This window comes from Peromyscus eremicus, chromosome 2, assembly GCF_949786415.1.
Source record: "Peromyscus eremicus chromosome 2, PerEre_H2_v1, whole genome shotgun sequence".
Lineage (NCBI taxonomy): Eukaryota > Metazoa > Chordata > Mammalia > Rodentia > Cricetidae > Peromyscus > Peromyscus eremicus.
Window position 1 is genome coordinate 121,492,900 of NC_081417.1, and position 13,749 is coordinate 121,506,648.

The 13,749-nt window shown below is 50.8% G+C and overlaps 1 protein-coding gene across 1 annotated transcript; it reads right to left on the bottom strand.

Annotated features, from left to right (window-relative positions):
• Positions 1-1,296: 1,296 nt before the first annotated feature.
• Mrpl37 (mitochondrial ribosomal protein L37) lies at positions 1,297-13,686 on the bottom strand. Its single transcript, XM_059254625.1, has 7 exons — positions 13,272-13,686; positions 10,601-10,784; positions 10,392-10,507; positions 7,864-8,049; positions 6,382-6,539; positions 2,982-3,185; positions 1,297-1,510 (listed from the first exon to the last, which is right to left on the bottom strand). The coding sequence occupies exons 1-7, from the start codon at positions 13,615-13,617 to the stop codon at positions 1,433-1,435; spliced, it is 1,272 nt and encodes a 423-aa protein (XP_059110608.1). The 5' UTR covers positions 13,618-13,686; the 3' UTR covers positions 1,297-1,432.
• Between the last annotated feature and the right edge of the window lie 63 nt (positions 13,687-13,749).

Consider the following 13,749-nt stretch of genomic DNA (forward strand, 5'->3'; position numbering starts at 1 on the left):
TCCCAGGTCTCGGTGTTCTTCCCATCGGAAGCCTGAGAATTCACAGCCAACAGAGCCACCTCACCCAAGGCCTTGCCCTCTGTGCGAGTGGCAGTTACCAATGACCTGTGACAACTGAAAAGTCCCTGTAGACAGGCTCACCCACGTATGAGCAATGTGGCTCTTGGGTTTTGTGGACCCCACGGAGGCCTCAGGTGTGATCACAGATGCACTGGGCAAGCTCCGGCTCTCCACTGCATTGACCTGTGCTCCCCACAGGCGCTGGACCAACTTCCTCTGCAAACATCCACACACAGGTCTCTGTCCCGAGATGTACACTAGAGAAGCTGACTCAAACCCTCAGCTGTGGGAGTGTGGGGCCGCTCCTTACGAGTTCTCATTTTAGGGAAAGAACTATGCCTTCCACATACTCACCGGGCAGTACTTTTCCTGACTATGACAGTGGCATTTGCTCTACAACAACCAGTGTCAAACAGGACTGGATGTTTTTCGGAGTTCAGCTGACCTAGGAAACTTGTCAACTGAGTAGGAAACTAGGAATCTACAATGAATACTCTCCTCAGAGCCTCTACAGTCTCTAAGGGGTGTGGGTACAATTTAAATAGCGCAGCAGTTAAGACCAGTGGCTGCTCTTCCAGAGGAGCCAGGATCAGTTCCCAGCACCCACTCAGCAGCTCCCAACCAGCTGTAACTCCAGTTCTGAGGGATCTGACCCTGTCTTCTGGCTTCTTCGGGCACTAGGCACTCAGGGATACTCATATATACAAGACAGACAAAACACGTGTATACATTAAAAGGAAAATTTTCCATAAGAAGTTAGCACACATTTATAGTACCTGCCATGAGGCAGGCAAGACAGACTCATAGCTAGAATCTTCAAAATTAGAAAGGGGGCAGGGATGTGGCTCAGTGGTACAGTACCTTTCATAGGTTCAATACCCAGTACTAAAAGAAAACAAAAGAAAAAACAAGAAGGGACAGGGTGAGGTGGCACAGGCCTGAAATTCAGTACTCCACGCTAAGGTCAGAGGATGGCAATTTCAAGACAAGGCTAGCACACAGCAATACTCTGTCCGAAAAACAAAGTGGTGGGGGCGGGGGAGCCAAAACCTCCAAGGGAAAGGACATTAGCCTCAGGGTTCAGATGAGGAAACCGGAACTCAGGCATGGCTCATCTGAGTCCAAAGCACAGCCGGTCCAGGGCCTGTCCCTGTAAGAGGGAAGGAGGCACAAGGAGGCACATGGCATGGCCTACACACAGTATCTCAGAGAGCTGCACACCAGCACAGGCACCAGTGCAGTAAAAAGACTCTTTATTGCCAGCAAGACCACCAGACCGAGAAGGAGGAGGAGGCTTGCCCAGGCCCAGGCACCACCTTCCTAGGATGCCAGCTCTTCAGAGGCAGGAAGGTGGGGTGTCAGGCCGCAAAGTTCACACAGCACCATGCAAGTACAGAGCTAAAAACTTCTTGAACGTCTCTGGCTGGAAATCAACAGGCCCAACAGGTTCCTGGAAAGAACACAGACCATTAGGATCCTGCTACCAGGTTTCATGACAAAAACGAGACAGGTCACTCTTCTGTGACTTGTCAGTGCCCCGCGAATCACTATTTTCCTCCCACATCACCTTTCTGTGACCAAGGACACCGAGGAGTTGGTACTGTAGATATGCTGAGGGTTTCTGGCACCTGTCACCTCCCTAAGTCCCCTCACTCCAACCCCCAGCAAGTGACAAGAGCTCCCCATTCTAGACAGGTCTGCAGGCCCCTGCTCTCGCTGTGCTGGGCTCTCTAGACAGTCTGCAGGCCCCTGCTCTCGCGGTGCTGGGCTCTCTAGTCTGCAGGCCCCTGCTCTCGCTGTGCTGGGCTCTCTACACAGTCTGCAGGCCCCTGCTCTCACTGTGTTCGGCTTGTGCTCACTGCTGGAGGCCCAGGAGGGATGCAGATCTGATCCCTATCCTCAAGAAACTTCCAATCAGGTGTTTAAATACTGACAAGAAAAGGTGACAGACCTCAATACAGAAGCAATACCAAGAGACTAAGGGTCTTTGTGTGTGTGTGTATGACTACCTCACTGATTTTCACACGTGAAGGGCAAGCAGAGCAAGCCGGAAGAACAGGAAGAGGAGGAGGATTAAAGATAGCAGACAATAGCACAGGGGCACACACAAGGGCAGGAAGGGCCAAGGCAAGATCAGTGCCCAAGCCCGTGGTGGTGGGGTGCAGAGGCCGGAAATGGAACTGGAGGGGTTAAGGGAGAGCCCTGACCAACAGGCCTGCCACTGTGTTCATACTCTAGGAGAAAGAGCCTGAAGACAGGAGGGAGACGACACTAACATGTGACTCACGGGGGTGGCTGGGGAACTGCAGGAGACAAGGAGACTGAAGCCAGTGAAGGGTCCAGACTCACACAGCATTTCAAGGAAGAAACACTGACAGGCTCAAGAAGTCACCACAGAACACTCAAAATTTAAAGGCCACTCAACACCACTGAGCCAGTCTGCACACAGCCTGTGTGGAACACAGTGGGCCCCCCGGACCCCACAGCACCTGTGTCCTGCCCTCGCCTCCTCAGAGTGCTCTCCCTGCACCCTAGCCTGAGGGTTTAATGTCCTCACTGCCACTGCAGACAGCAGGCTGGACATCAGCTGAGCCCCACGGGCAGCAGGGACAGGTCACAGGAGGGGATCCCTACGGCTGACAGTGACTCCAGTGCTCCCAAGCCTGCCTTCAGGCAGGTTTAGCGATAACCACAAGGCAGCAACGTGACTGTGCTGTAACGGGGCCCACCGAGGCACGAATGCTGGTGGGGGAGTGGACACAGGGACAGTCTCCCACAGCAGGAACTGAAGAGACGGGCAGGCAGATGTGGGTGTTCAGTTCCCAGAGCCCCTCCTGCCAGAGCAGGCCCAACCGAGGCTCCCCCTGGATGGACAAGTCAAGGCCTGCCGTCATCGCCAGGCTTGAGGAAGCCGGACTTACCACCACCACCTTCTTTTTGATGACTGGGCGGCACCAGAAGTGCTGGTAAAGGAGCTGGTCTGAGTCCACCCACACCAGATTCTTGACGCCCTCACCAGAGGCCAGATCTGTGGTGTTCAGCTGCAACACGAGGAACTGGAAGACGCGGCCATCGGTGCCCACGCTCTGCACGACTACTGGCCGCTCCAAGACCTTGGTGGCATTCTAAGGAAGTGGACAGGTAAACAAACCATGCAGCAGCACAAGAGCACACTCCAGGCAGCCCGATTCCACCTTTAAAACACCCGCCTGCTTCCTTTCTGACTTCACCTCAGGGCAGGTAAGGCAGGATAAGGAGTTCCACAGTCCACAGCCAGCCTCCCCCACCCCCCAGCCAGGCCTCCCTTCACCCAGCCTGGCCTCCTCCAACCCAGCCAGGCCTCTCCTCACCTAGTCTGGCCTTCTCTGCCTCAAGGCCCCAGAAACCTGCTCCTCAACTCCAGTACTAACTCCCACTGCTGACTGGCAATTACTGGGCAAGCCCTGAAGTTCAGGTGAGTCAGAGGTTAATGGAGGGAACCCCTCAATCCTCTGCCTTCCCCAGTAAGACAACGGTGAGGTCAGCTATCAAAGGCTGACCCAGAAGTTTATGATTAGAGCTGTCATTCAGTCTTCACTCCAGCTGACAAGATGAGGAGAAAGACTCAATACGGGAAACCAACTTGTCTGCAGTCACAGGAGCAGACTGGACATGCTGTCACATCTGCCTTGCTCTTGAAGGCCTGGCGTCACATGGGTACTCCCAGAAGCTGACTGTCTACATTGCAGTCAGTCAGGAGTTTCATTTGCTTACTGCAGGCTGTAGTGGGTCACAGTCCTGGAAGGTGTACTCCAGGCATGTCACAGCCAGGGCCTGTACTGATCTCACGGTAACAGTAATGACGCTCAGGAGAGTTACAGGAGCTTACCCAAGTCCAGGCACCCTGCCTGTTTTGGATAGATTCCCGCTTCCCAGGCAGAAGCTAAGGTTTGGAGACGTTTGTTCGAGGCCACCCTGAGGCGTGAGCTACGTCAGGTGGGACTGCTGTCCAGGCTGCTCCTGGTGTCCCAGTGTATCTGACAGCAGGGCCTCTTTCATTCTTAAATGTGTTTGTTTGTTGTTATTATTTTTGTTTTGTTTTGAGACAGTGTTTCCCTGTGTAGTCCAGGCTGTTCTCGAACTTAGAGATCTGCCTGCCTCCGCCTCCCAAGTGCTGGGTTTAAAGGTGTGCGCCGGCCGGGCGGTGGTGGCGCAAGCCTTTAATCCCAGCACTCGGGAGGCAGAGCCAGGCGGATCTCTGTGAGTTCGAGGCCAGCCTGGGCTACCAAGTGAGTCCCGGGAAAGGCACAAAACTACACAGAGAAACCCTGTCTCGAAAAACAAAAAAATAAATAAATAAAAAAATAAAGGCATGCGCCAAACCACCCGGCTCTTAAGTGTTCTTGTTTGGGTAACTCTATGGCCTGCCTTTGCATACTTTGTAATAATCCAGACTGCTACTGGCCAAAGATCCCACAGTCCAGCCACAAAACCCGCTGCTGCCTGCCCGCCCAGGGCTCACCTGGCTTTAGGACTAGCTAGGAAGTCCCAAGTGTGGGCCCCTCCAGGGCTGTTGGTCTTAGAAATACCTGCTCTTAGATGCATGAGAAATAAATAAAGAGAAGTACCTGTAAGTGGTAGCTGAGATTCAGTATTGACTCTTATCTCCCTCTACAGATCAATAAAACTGCAGGTAGTACATAAATTTCTCAGCAATTTTACCTTTTACATGGAGGCTTGTCCCATAACTGCTCAACTTCACAGCCCCAGGAATAATTTGCACCTGGAGATGGTAGAGGAGGCTGCTTCTCCTATCTAACTGGGTGGCAATTAACCAGCACTGCTACCCAGGCCCTTCTGGCAACAGCTGGCAGAGAGCACACTGAACCTGTGGCCCTGGGACATGGTATGTGGCTGCTCTGCTTCCTTCCTCTGCCCAAACTGGGGGCAGCACACCCTTTTGAAGCTGTAGGAATCATAGATCAACCTCTGCTTTCCCACTCATTAGCTGTGGGATAGTGGGTGATTTACCTCATCTTACAGAGTTCAAAATGTATACAGTGGAGGAATAGGACTGAAAGCAGCTGCCCACTACCTGCCCACTGTTAAGACGTTAAGAAGGCCACATGAAGATGCCAGTTGCTAATCTCTCTGGTTCTATTTCTTACCATGCTGGGGATGGAACCTGGGGACTTACACATGCTAGGAAGGTGGTCTACCACTGAACTATAAACCTAGGCCACTCCAGGTTCTCAGCTATATGATCAGAAACATAAATTAGCCTTCCTGAGCCTGTCTCTTCATCTATAAAGTGAGGCCAACAGCACCTGCTACACAGGTTGTTCAAAAGAGCAAACCATGTGAGCATCTCTCCAACTGTGGTGCAGAGTTTCCAAACTCAAGCTTGTACAGCCTTAGCCGGAGGGCTCAGCTGCTGACTGCTGGGCCCCACTCAGGACTTCCCACACAGTGGGTCTGTGAGGTACATGTTCATCAAGCTCCTCGATAAGGTCCTATTGCTCCTCCAGGACTGTATTTTGAGAATCACTGACGTCAACAGTTTGTTAACATCTGAGATGTGTCCAGTGCTCAATAGAGCAGTTCATTCTACTCTCCACTCACGCATCCAGCCAAACCCAACCTGCCAGTACCTACACCAGGCAGGGTGGATGGAAATCCTAACTCCCTCGCTCCCAGGAGGACTGTGGGCCTTAGGTTCTAACTGAGACCTGGGAGAACAACAGGAGCTCTCAGAAATATGCCCCATGTTCCCACTCCTGCCCCCGACCAGGCCTTTTCCTCATCTTTGAGACAGCTTTCTGTGACAACCACTCAGTCTCCATTCTACACCATCTAGGTCTTGGGGTTTCCTCTTAGCATTGAGGGCCACTACCAAGTGGCATCATGTATCCCTGTAGGCCACCCTGAACTGAGAGAGCACTGCCTGGCCTCACTTTCTGGGCTTCCTGATGGTGCCATGTGCTCCAGCTCTGACCCTAAGAGCAGACTGGGGTGTGGAGCCCAGAGAAGCATAGGCTCCTGAGGAGGGTGTGCTTTGTGCCCTCCTCTCTCAATACTGCCTGTTGAAAACTGCAGGGTGAAGTGATTAGTTCCCTGAGAGCCTGGCATTCTGGAGAGTGGAGCTCTAAATGACACCGAGGACTGCTGTGTCTGGACCCCCAGGAGAGGTCAGCTGGTTGCTACAAGTCAAGCAGAACTGCATTCTCCTGAGACTTCTCAGAAAACTCAAATCAGTCCCCACTCCATTCTTCCTGGGAGTAGTCTTTACAGTAGGAAGCCAAGCCCACAGAAAGCAGTTCTATGCTCTTCTCACACACATACCCCATAGAGGAGCCTGGCCTGAGCCAGGGCATTCGCAAAAGCAAACAGGAGCATCTTGGCTCTTAGCTGTTCCGGAAGAAAGCGCTGTGGCCGTAAATTGGCCTTTTCTAGGACATACAAGGTGTGGGGATGGGGGTAAGGATAGCCCTCCTGGAATCCTGCAAGAGAAGAGACAGGAGGAGTGAGGAGACACAGACTGACCGGCCTGCCACAGAGCCTCAGGAGAGTGCTCCTGACCATGGCTCAGGGCAGGTACTAAAGACTCGAAGGAGACATTAGTACATAATCATGCTCATGGATCTACGGATGGCTACCGAGGAGCTGAGACAGAAGCCAGAGGTGCCCTGTAAAACCCAGAATGCTTTAAATGTTACCATTTGGCTCATCACAGAAAACGCTTGCCAACCTGTAGCAGGTGCTTCCTACACACACTCTAACTCCATCCAAGTGCCCAGATGACAGTGAGACCAAACCATGGATAACTAAAAGCTGTGGCCGTACTGAAGACAGCAGACGTCCGTACCCTACGATTAGTAACAAATGCCTTGCCTCGCACTTAACGACTTCAGCTTAGCACCTGTTCGCTTCACACATGACACTGTCATGTCATGAACATTTCTGAGTGGCTATGAATAAATCTCTGGTGGGCGGGGTGCTTCTAGAATAAGTGCCTGGAATCAGTGACTGTGGGCAAAGGAAAGAGAGAGAGACTGAGGACATGGGCTCTGAAAATCCAGGAGAAGAGTGCTAACAGAGAGACGGGGCTTTCCTGCATGCCTTGGTCCTCTAGGCTGCTCCATGCAGCACACGGATACCCAGCAAACATTCCCACTAAGCTCTAGACAGGAAGCAGGGAGAGCCCACGTGGAGCCTGTGCTGCCTGTGAGATGCTCCCAGTTTAGAGGGGAACCAGACAGGAAAATCATTCACATCTCAGCACAGAGACGTGTCAAGATCCAGGGTGACTCAGGGGCTGTGGGAAGATAATGAAAAGTTCCTGATTGAGACTGAAAGTTCAGCATTTCTGGGGGGAAGTGATTCCTAACATGAATGGCAGAAGATTCAGACTTAGGAAGCATGGGCTGCCACATAAATTCCAGAAGATAACGCATCTGTGGTGCCAAGCACCCAGAACTATTAGTATATCCTTTCCCTTAAAAAATTAAATAGGGGCTACAGAGATGGCTCAGAGGTTAAGAGCACTGGCTGCTCTTTCAGAGGACCCGGGTTCAATTTTTAGCACCCACATGGCAGCCCACAACTGTGACTCCACTTCCAGGGGATCTGAAACCTTCAGACCAATGCACATAAAATTAAATAAACTATTTAAAAAGGTCAGCTGGGGCTGAAGAATCGACTGTGGTTAATAAATAACTAGAACCACTAATGTGACACTCTTGTTTAAAAAAAACCTCGCTAACTAAATAAAACGCACATTCCTCATCTCTGTCCTGCCTAAAATCCGAAGGCTTTGCTCCTTACCTGTGTAATCTTTCACATCATAAACATGGCACTCCTGAAGATCAATGGTAGGAGAGATGGGATAGAAGGTTTCCAGAACGTGACTTTTGGTAGCTTCCACTTCCTCTCTGGAGGCAATGGTGGGCAGAGGGTCCTTGGCACTCAGTATGGTACCACTAGTATCTCGGACCTGAAGGAGAAGAGACTCTAACATGGGGGAAAGATGATTAGTCTAATCTGGTCTTTTTACAGCCCTCAGTGTGAGGACTTCATCCCCCGAAACCTCAAGTCCAAGTCTGCTACAGGTTTTCTAGATGACTTGCTGCTCACAGAACACACAAACAGCATTAGAACATTAACCCTGAGCCCGAGAGGGTGAGGAACTAGAACATTGTTCTCCTTGGGTGCTCTCCTGATAAACCCCGAGGCTACTGACTCCTGGGCATCCTTTATCTTTGCAAGCACCAGCTCCAAACCAGGAACCCAACAACAGAGCAGGATTGCCCTTTGCTCTCAGGAGCCCTCAGGAAGCGAGTGCTGCTGAGGAAGGCATGAGCCATATGCAGACACAGCCCTCTGAAAAGGGGGGGGGGGGCACCTCCACAAGGAAGCAAAACCTTAACATTGGGCAGCAGAGGAAGTACTTGGGAGACAGAGGCAGGTGGATTTCAGTGAGTTCAAGGCCAGTCAGGGCTCCACAGTGAGACTGCCTCAAAAACAACAACACAGCGTATCTGAAGAAGGAGAGAGTGGGTCTCTCTTACCGGGAGCAGCTAATTCTTCATCGAGAGGGCTGTACTGTGCATGTAAGTGTTGAGCAGTAGCCCTGGCCTCTGGCCACTAGAATTCCATCTCCATCTCCACTCACGCCATCTAAGTCATGACCATTAACACTGTCTTCAGATACTGCCCAACACCCCACTATCTCCAGGTAGGAGTCTGTCAGGCACTGAAAATGAAAACTAGCACGCAAGAGCTTGGAGGAACAAACCAGGGGGGCTGGGACATGCCACTGGAGACATGGTGAGAGAAGTCCTGTGAGCAGGGGAAGGAGGGGGTTCTCAGACCCAGGCAAAGGGCCGGAGTCCTCTTAACAACAAAGTGAGAAAAGCCAGACAGATCAGAGCACCTCGGGTAAGCTGGACTGGCGTGTATTCTACATGGGGATGCAGATGGTCAAAGGAGACACACTCACAGCGAACCAACCAGTGAGCTTGTTGTGAAAATGTGGAAACGGTGTCTGCATTGTTCCCATGGGAAGCCACATGCCACCGACGAAATGTGTTTAGAGAGACTGTTGTCAGCATCCTGAGTGGCTCTGAGTGGCACCACCCCCTGTAGGTGCCTGGGTTTCAGAGACAGTAAAATCTCAGTGTGAAGGTAATGGATGAGAACTGTTGTAAGATCAGAAATTGGCTTGGTCAACGGCACTGCCATTTAATTAGCAGGCAGCGTCCCAAGATATGTAAAAAATGGATGCTACATCTGCAGACGGATAACTTCTGCAGTAATTGCACCTCAAGATTAGTTTCCTAAGGCATTTCCTGTTTCCTCACACAAATGTGCCTAGACCTCTCCTAACCTTGGGTTTTAGATTCTCCCCGCAGATCACTCTAGTGTGGTTTCTAATTCAATTCCCTCCACATCCCTCCTCCAGTGACAGCTCAAAATGGGGCAGTTTAATTAGAGGTAATACTTGACAACGGGCCAACAAGTACTCTCCATTAACGAGGTGCACTAATTTCCTTAGTGGTGCCATTACCTCCGCTAGGCTGACTCCTTGCCAGAAGTCCACATGCAAAGGGGGGAGACGAGGAAGCCTGATCAAACAGACAGCCCAAGTCCCAAGTGTGCCACAGCTGCTTTCCTCGCTCCACAACGCCACCACTGAGAACACCTGGACCGGCAATCCTGTCTGAAGCACCAGCATGCACTACCCAGCACACAGCATGGGCAAAGGCGGACAGGTGGGAAAGCTGGACACCAAAAGCTGTAAGTGACCAACTCAGGGATATGGGAAAGGAGCCCCAGAACGGGGAAGACTAGGGCGAGGTGGGCAGCCGTGATAAATGACGGCTCTGGGTTTCGAACAAGGGAACACATAAGAAAGAAAGAACCCCTCCAGCAGCTTTGCTAACATGGCTGTGGAAGGGTGCAGGAGTAGGAAAGGGAGAGAAAGCTGCTGAGGGTGGTGAGGGTGGAGATCACTGTGTTGTATTAGTTCCTTGTCTTCGGCATTTAAACCCTCCCAAGCATACTGTGGGCACTCAACAGATATGGTCCGCTGTCAACGGTTGAATAAAGTCTCAGAAGCAGTTCAAAACAGAAACGAGAAGCTGGGCACAGCAGTGCAGACTAGAGGATCCCAGGTCTGAGGCTAGCCTTAGGGAGTGAGACCCCCATAAAGGGTGTGTCTGAACCCAAACAGTATGCAGCAGGAGCAAGATTGGAGGGATGGGATCTGGGGGTGGGGCTGAGAGCAGCAGAGAGAGTAAACAAACAAACCAAACAAAACCCAGCAAGGCCTTCTGGGATGTAGGATGACTAACCTCGATTCCAGGTGGTGGCTACGAAGTAGTTTTGGGCAGACATCCGCCTGGCCAGAGAAGGGTGCTTGAGAATCTGGGACTTACACAGCTGTATGAGGCTGTTCACAATGACTGGGCTTGGGGGGAAAAAAATGATATTTGAAGACTTAAAGCAATATGTAACTCCACACTCCTCAGTTGAAAATCTATCTTATTTGGGGGAAACTCACCAGTAGGTCTCTCTCTTGGGGATGTCCTCAGTGGAGTGCCAGAGACGGGCATGAGAGATGATATCCAGAACACGTTTTTCTTGGTTCTCTATCTGATTTCTTGGATCATCAACAAGACTTAGCACTTTCTTGGGCAGGCCTTCTATTAACTTGGTCTTAGTTAGCCAGAGAGCCTGCTTCATACCTGAGGGACAGTCATCACAAAACAAACAAACAAAAAGAGAGAGAGGACAGTTCAGGAAGAGATGCTCATGCCGACTGGGTAGGACCATGGAGAAAAGGCCGCCTCAAGAGAGGGCTGGGTTTGTTTTGAGACATCTAAGGAACAAAACCAAAAGAAAAGAGCAGATCAAGAGCACGACTTCAGGAATGACGACCTACTTCAAGGTGGTGAGAACTGACGATGGGACTGAGTGCCTGCCATGGGAGGGGTTCAAACCATGCTCACTGCTGAGACTTGACCCCTGCTGACTCCCTACAGGCAGATGAATCAAAGCCGTGAGACTAGTTCAGTGGACCAGCCCTTCACTTAAAGTCCCTTCTGGTAACCCACATCCTAACCTTGAACTAGAAAAACTCCCATGCATACCAAACTTTTTTCATATTAGGTCTGAGTCCCTCACAGCAGCTCAATTCAGTCATTGGAGACAAGAGCAGCCATGGGCAATAATTTACATGTGCATACGGTTGTATTCCAGTAAAACTTTATTTATAAAAACAGGGAGCTACTTAATTAGCTGACCCCAGCTCTGTGATATGTACTGATAGCAATCTCAGAGCCAAGTTTTATGGTCCTCTAGCACATAGACAAATCTGTAGTCTTTAGAGCTATCATTTACTGAACGTCACTCCTGTGTAATGAACTTCTCTATAAGTTAGATGGGATTTTATGTCATGAAAGGGGAAACTTGGACAAGATTGAGAGGTTTGCTTCAAGTCACTTATCTTTAAGGTCACAAAGTAGGAGAACCTGAGCTTGTCTACCCTAAAGTCCACAATCTCTCCATAACCCACATCTGCTTCTCAGGCCCATATTTTGCAAGGCTTTGTTGTAATTTTATAAGACCTCTCTATGACTTTTGAAAGTATAGGACAGAAGATACATTTTCAGACTAGTTCAGTGAGTACAACCTTAACTTCTAAAACACATCCACTTGGCATCCACTACCAGGGTACTCAAAGTGGTCATGCCGCGTGAGACCCTTCACAGCACCTTCTGAGTCCACTGAAAGCGGTTAACAGCTAGAAAAATCAGCTTGCAGGTATAGGAGTGGGCATTTTAGGAGGCTGGCCTATGACTATCAGTTTTCCAAACTTATGATTGTTGATTCTGTTAGCCCCCAAGCCCTGCTAGATCTCTTTTTTTCCTAGCTATCCTTTGGAAAATACTGCTCCCACATACCTCACTTGCTTTTGCTTTTAGGATCTGCCCTATGCTCATCCTGATCTGGGCGAAGATGGAAGTTTGAAGAATGAAGAAAGGCACTCTTGCCGGGCGGTGGTGGCGCACGCCTTTAATCCCAGCACTCGGGAGGCAGAGGCAGGTGCATCTTTATGAGTTCGAGGCCAGCCTGGTCTACAGAGCGAGATCCAGGAAAAGGCACAAAGCTACACAGAGAAACCCTGTCTCAAAAAACCAAAAAAAAAGGCACTCTTAATAATCAATCTCAAAAATAATTCCTGATGATACTGAGAAGCAGACAGGTTTTGGCTCTAGATATTTTGATCTGTTCTTAAAGAGTGACAGGACCCTAAGTGGGTAGACTTTAGTGTGCAAATCCCTTTCCTTGAAAACACATCCAGACTGTTAACAAAAGACACTGACCTGAGAAACTAATGTTGTAGACCCAGCTTCACTATTGAAAGGAAAAGTACCAGCGCAGGACCCCTAAGACAAAGTTCTCAGCACAGTGGAGATTTATTTGTTTTGTGCAAATAAAGGGCAAGGAATAAGGGACAAAGACAGCAGATAGAGGACAAGGGAGAAAGGAAGGGATGAAGGAAAAGGGGGCAGGGGAAGGGAACAAGGGAAAGGGGAAGAGGTATTTGTCCCAGAGTAGGACAAAGGACTGCCTCTGGATAGAGAGGAGACAGACGTGGCACATAGGAAAATGGCAGCTTATAAAGGTAAAGAAGGAAACCCCGTGTTAGGATGTGGTGTTTAAGTTAACTAGGCGAGCCAGTGGGGGAGGGCTTTGGATTGTTGGGCTTTAATACTTTGATAGCTGGACCTAGATAGTCAGTCTCAGGAGGAGGAAGGGGCCAAATAAGGGAATAGACCTTGGTGGCTAACTTTAGGAATGTAATCTAATGGATTTTAGCAAGGCAGAGGGAATGGGGAGAGAAGGGCAAGGCCTGCCAGAGCCATGTTTGCTAGGCCCAGGCTGGCTAGAGTCCCTTAGAGTCCCTTCAACTATCACCTCTCCACGAATGTATAAGCAAATCACTTCCTCTCTGTTACAGTTGGCGAGCCTAGAAATGAGGAGATAATCCTGGAAACACTCAAATTCTCCATTGCTCCCTCTCCCAACATTGCCCTTTACACCCCACTTGATCCTGAGAACTCTTAGAAGACGGATGTCACTCCTCGGTTTCTTGACTCTCCCCAGGGTCGGGGTTACTGCTGAACAGAGAACAGGGTCTCCTCCTCCCGTTTGTCCTGTGGCCTCACCCTCAAGGAGTCGGCAGCGCTGGTGGAATATGTAGCAGGGCTCTTCCTTGTACAGAGGCTGCTCGGGGATCGGGGGCGCCCGGTGGAACCGTGGATCATTCCAGCCGCGCTCCCACGGCGGGAAGATCGGCCGAGCCAGCCCCGGGACGAAGTGCATCTTCCCCTCGTAGGTAATGGGCTCCAGACCCGGGATCTCGTACACCCTGTCCAGGGGGCGAGGCTCGGGCTTCCGCGTGGAGCGCACGCCCCACTCGTACGCCCCGCGTTTCGGGGCCCCGCAGCCCCCGAGGCCGAGCCTCCCAGAGCCAGTAAGCGCCCGCAAAGCGGGCCCGGACGCCAACGCCATACCGATCCAGTCTCCACTAGACCTCTACCTGGACGCCGCCATCTTTTCCCGTGCAGGGGATGCCGGGAGCGAAAGGGGCCGGGCGCAAAGTCGCATTTTGCGAATGACAGACGCTTCAACCAATCACAGTTA

Excerpts from the sequence above, each read along its gene's own strand:
- Mrpl37 (XM_059254625.1), bottom strand. The coding sequence starts at position 13,617 with ATGGCGTTGGCGTCCGGGCCCGCTTTGCGGGCGCTTACTGGCTCTGGG. Across the intron at positions 10,508-10,600 it reads CCCAAGAGAGAGACCTACTG|CCCAGTCATTGTGAACAGCC; the intron begins GTGAGTTTCCCC and ends TTTCCCCCCAAG. Across the intron at positions 6,540-7,863 it reads TGATGTGAAAGATTACACAG|GATTCCAGGAGGGCTATCCT; the intron begins GTAAGGAGCAAA and ends CTTCTCTTGCAG.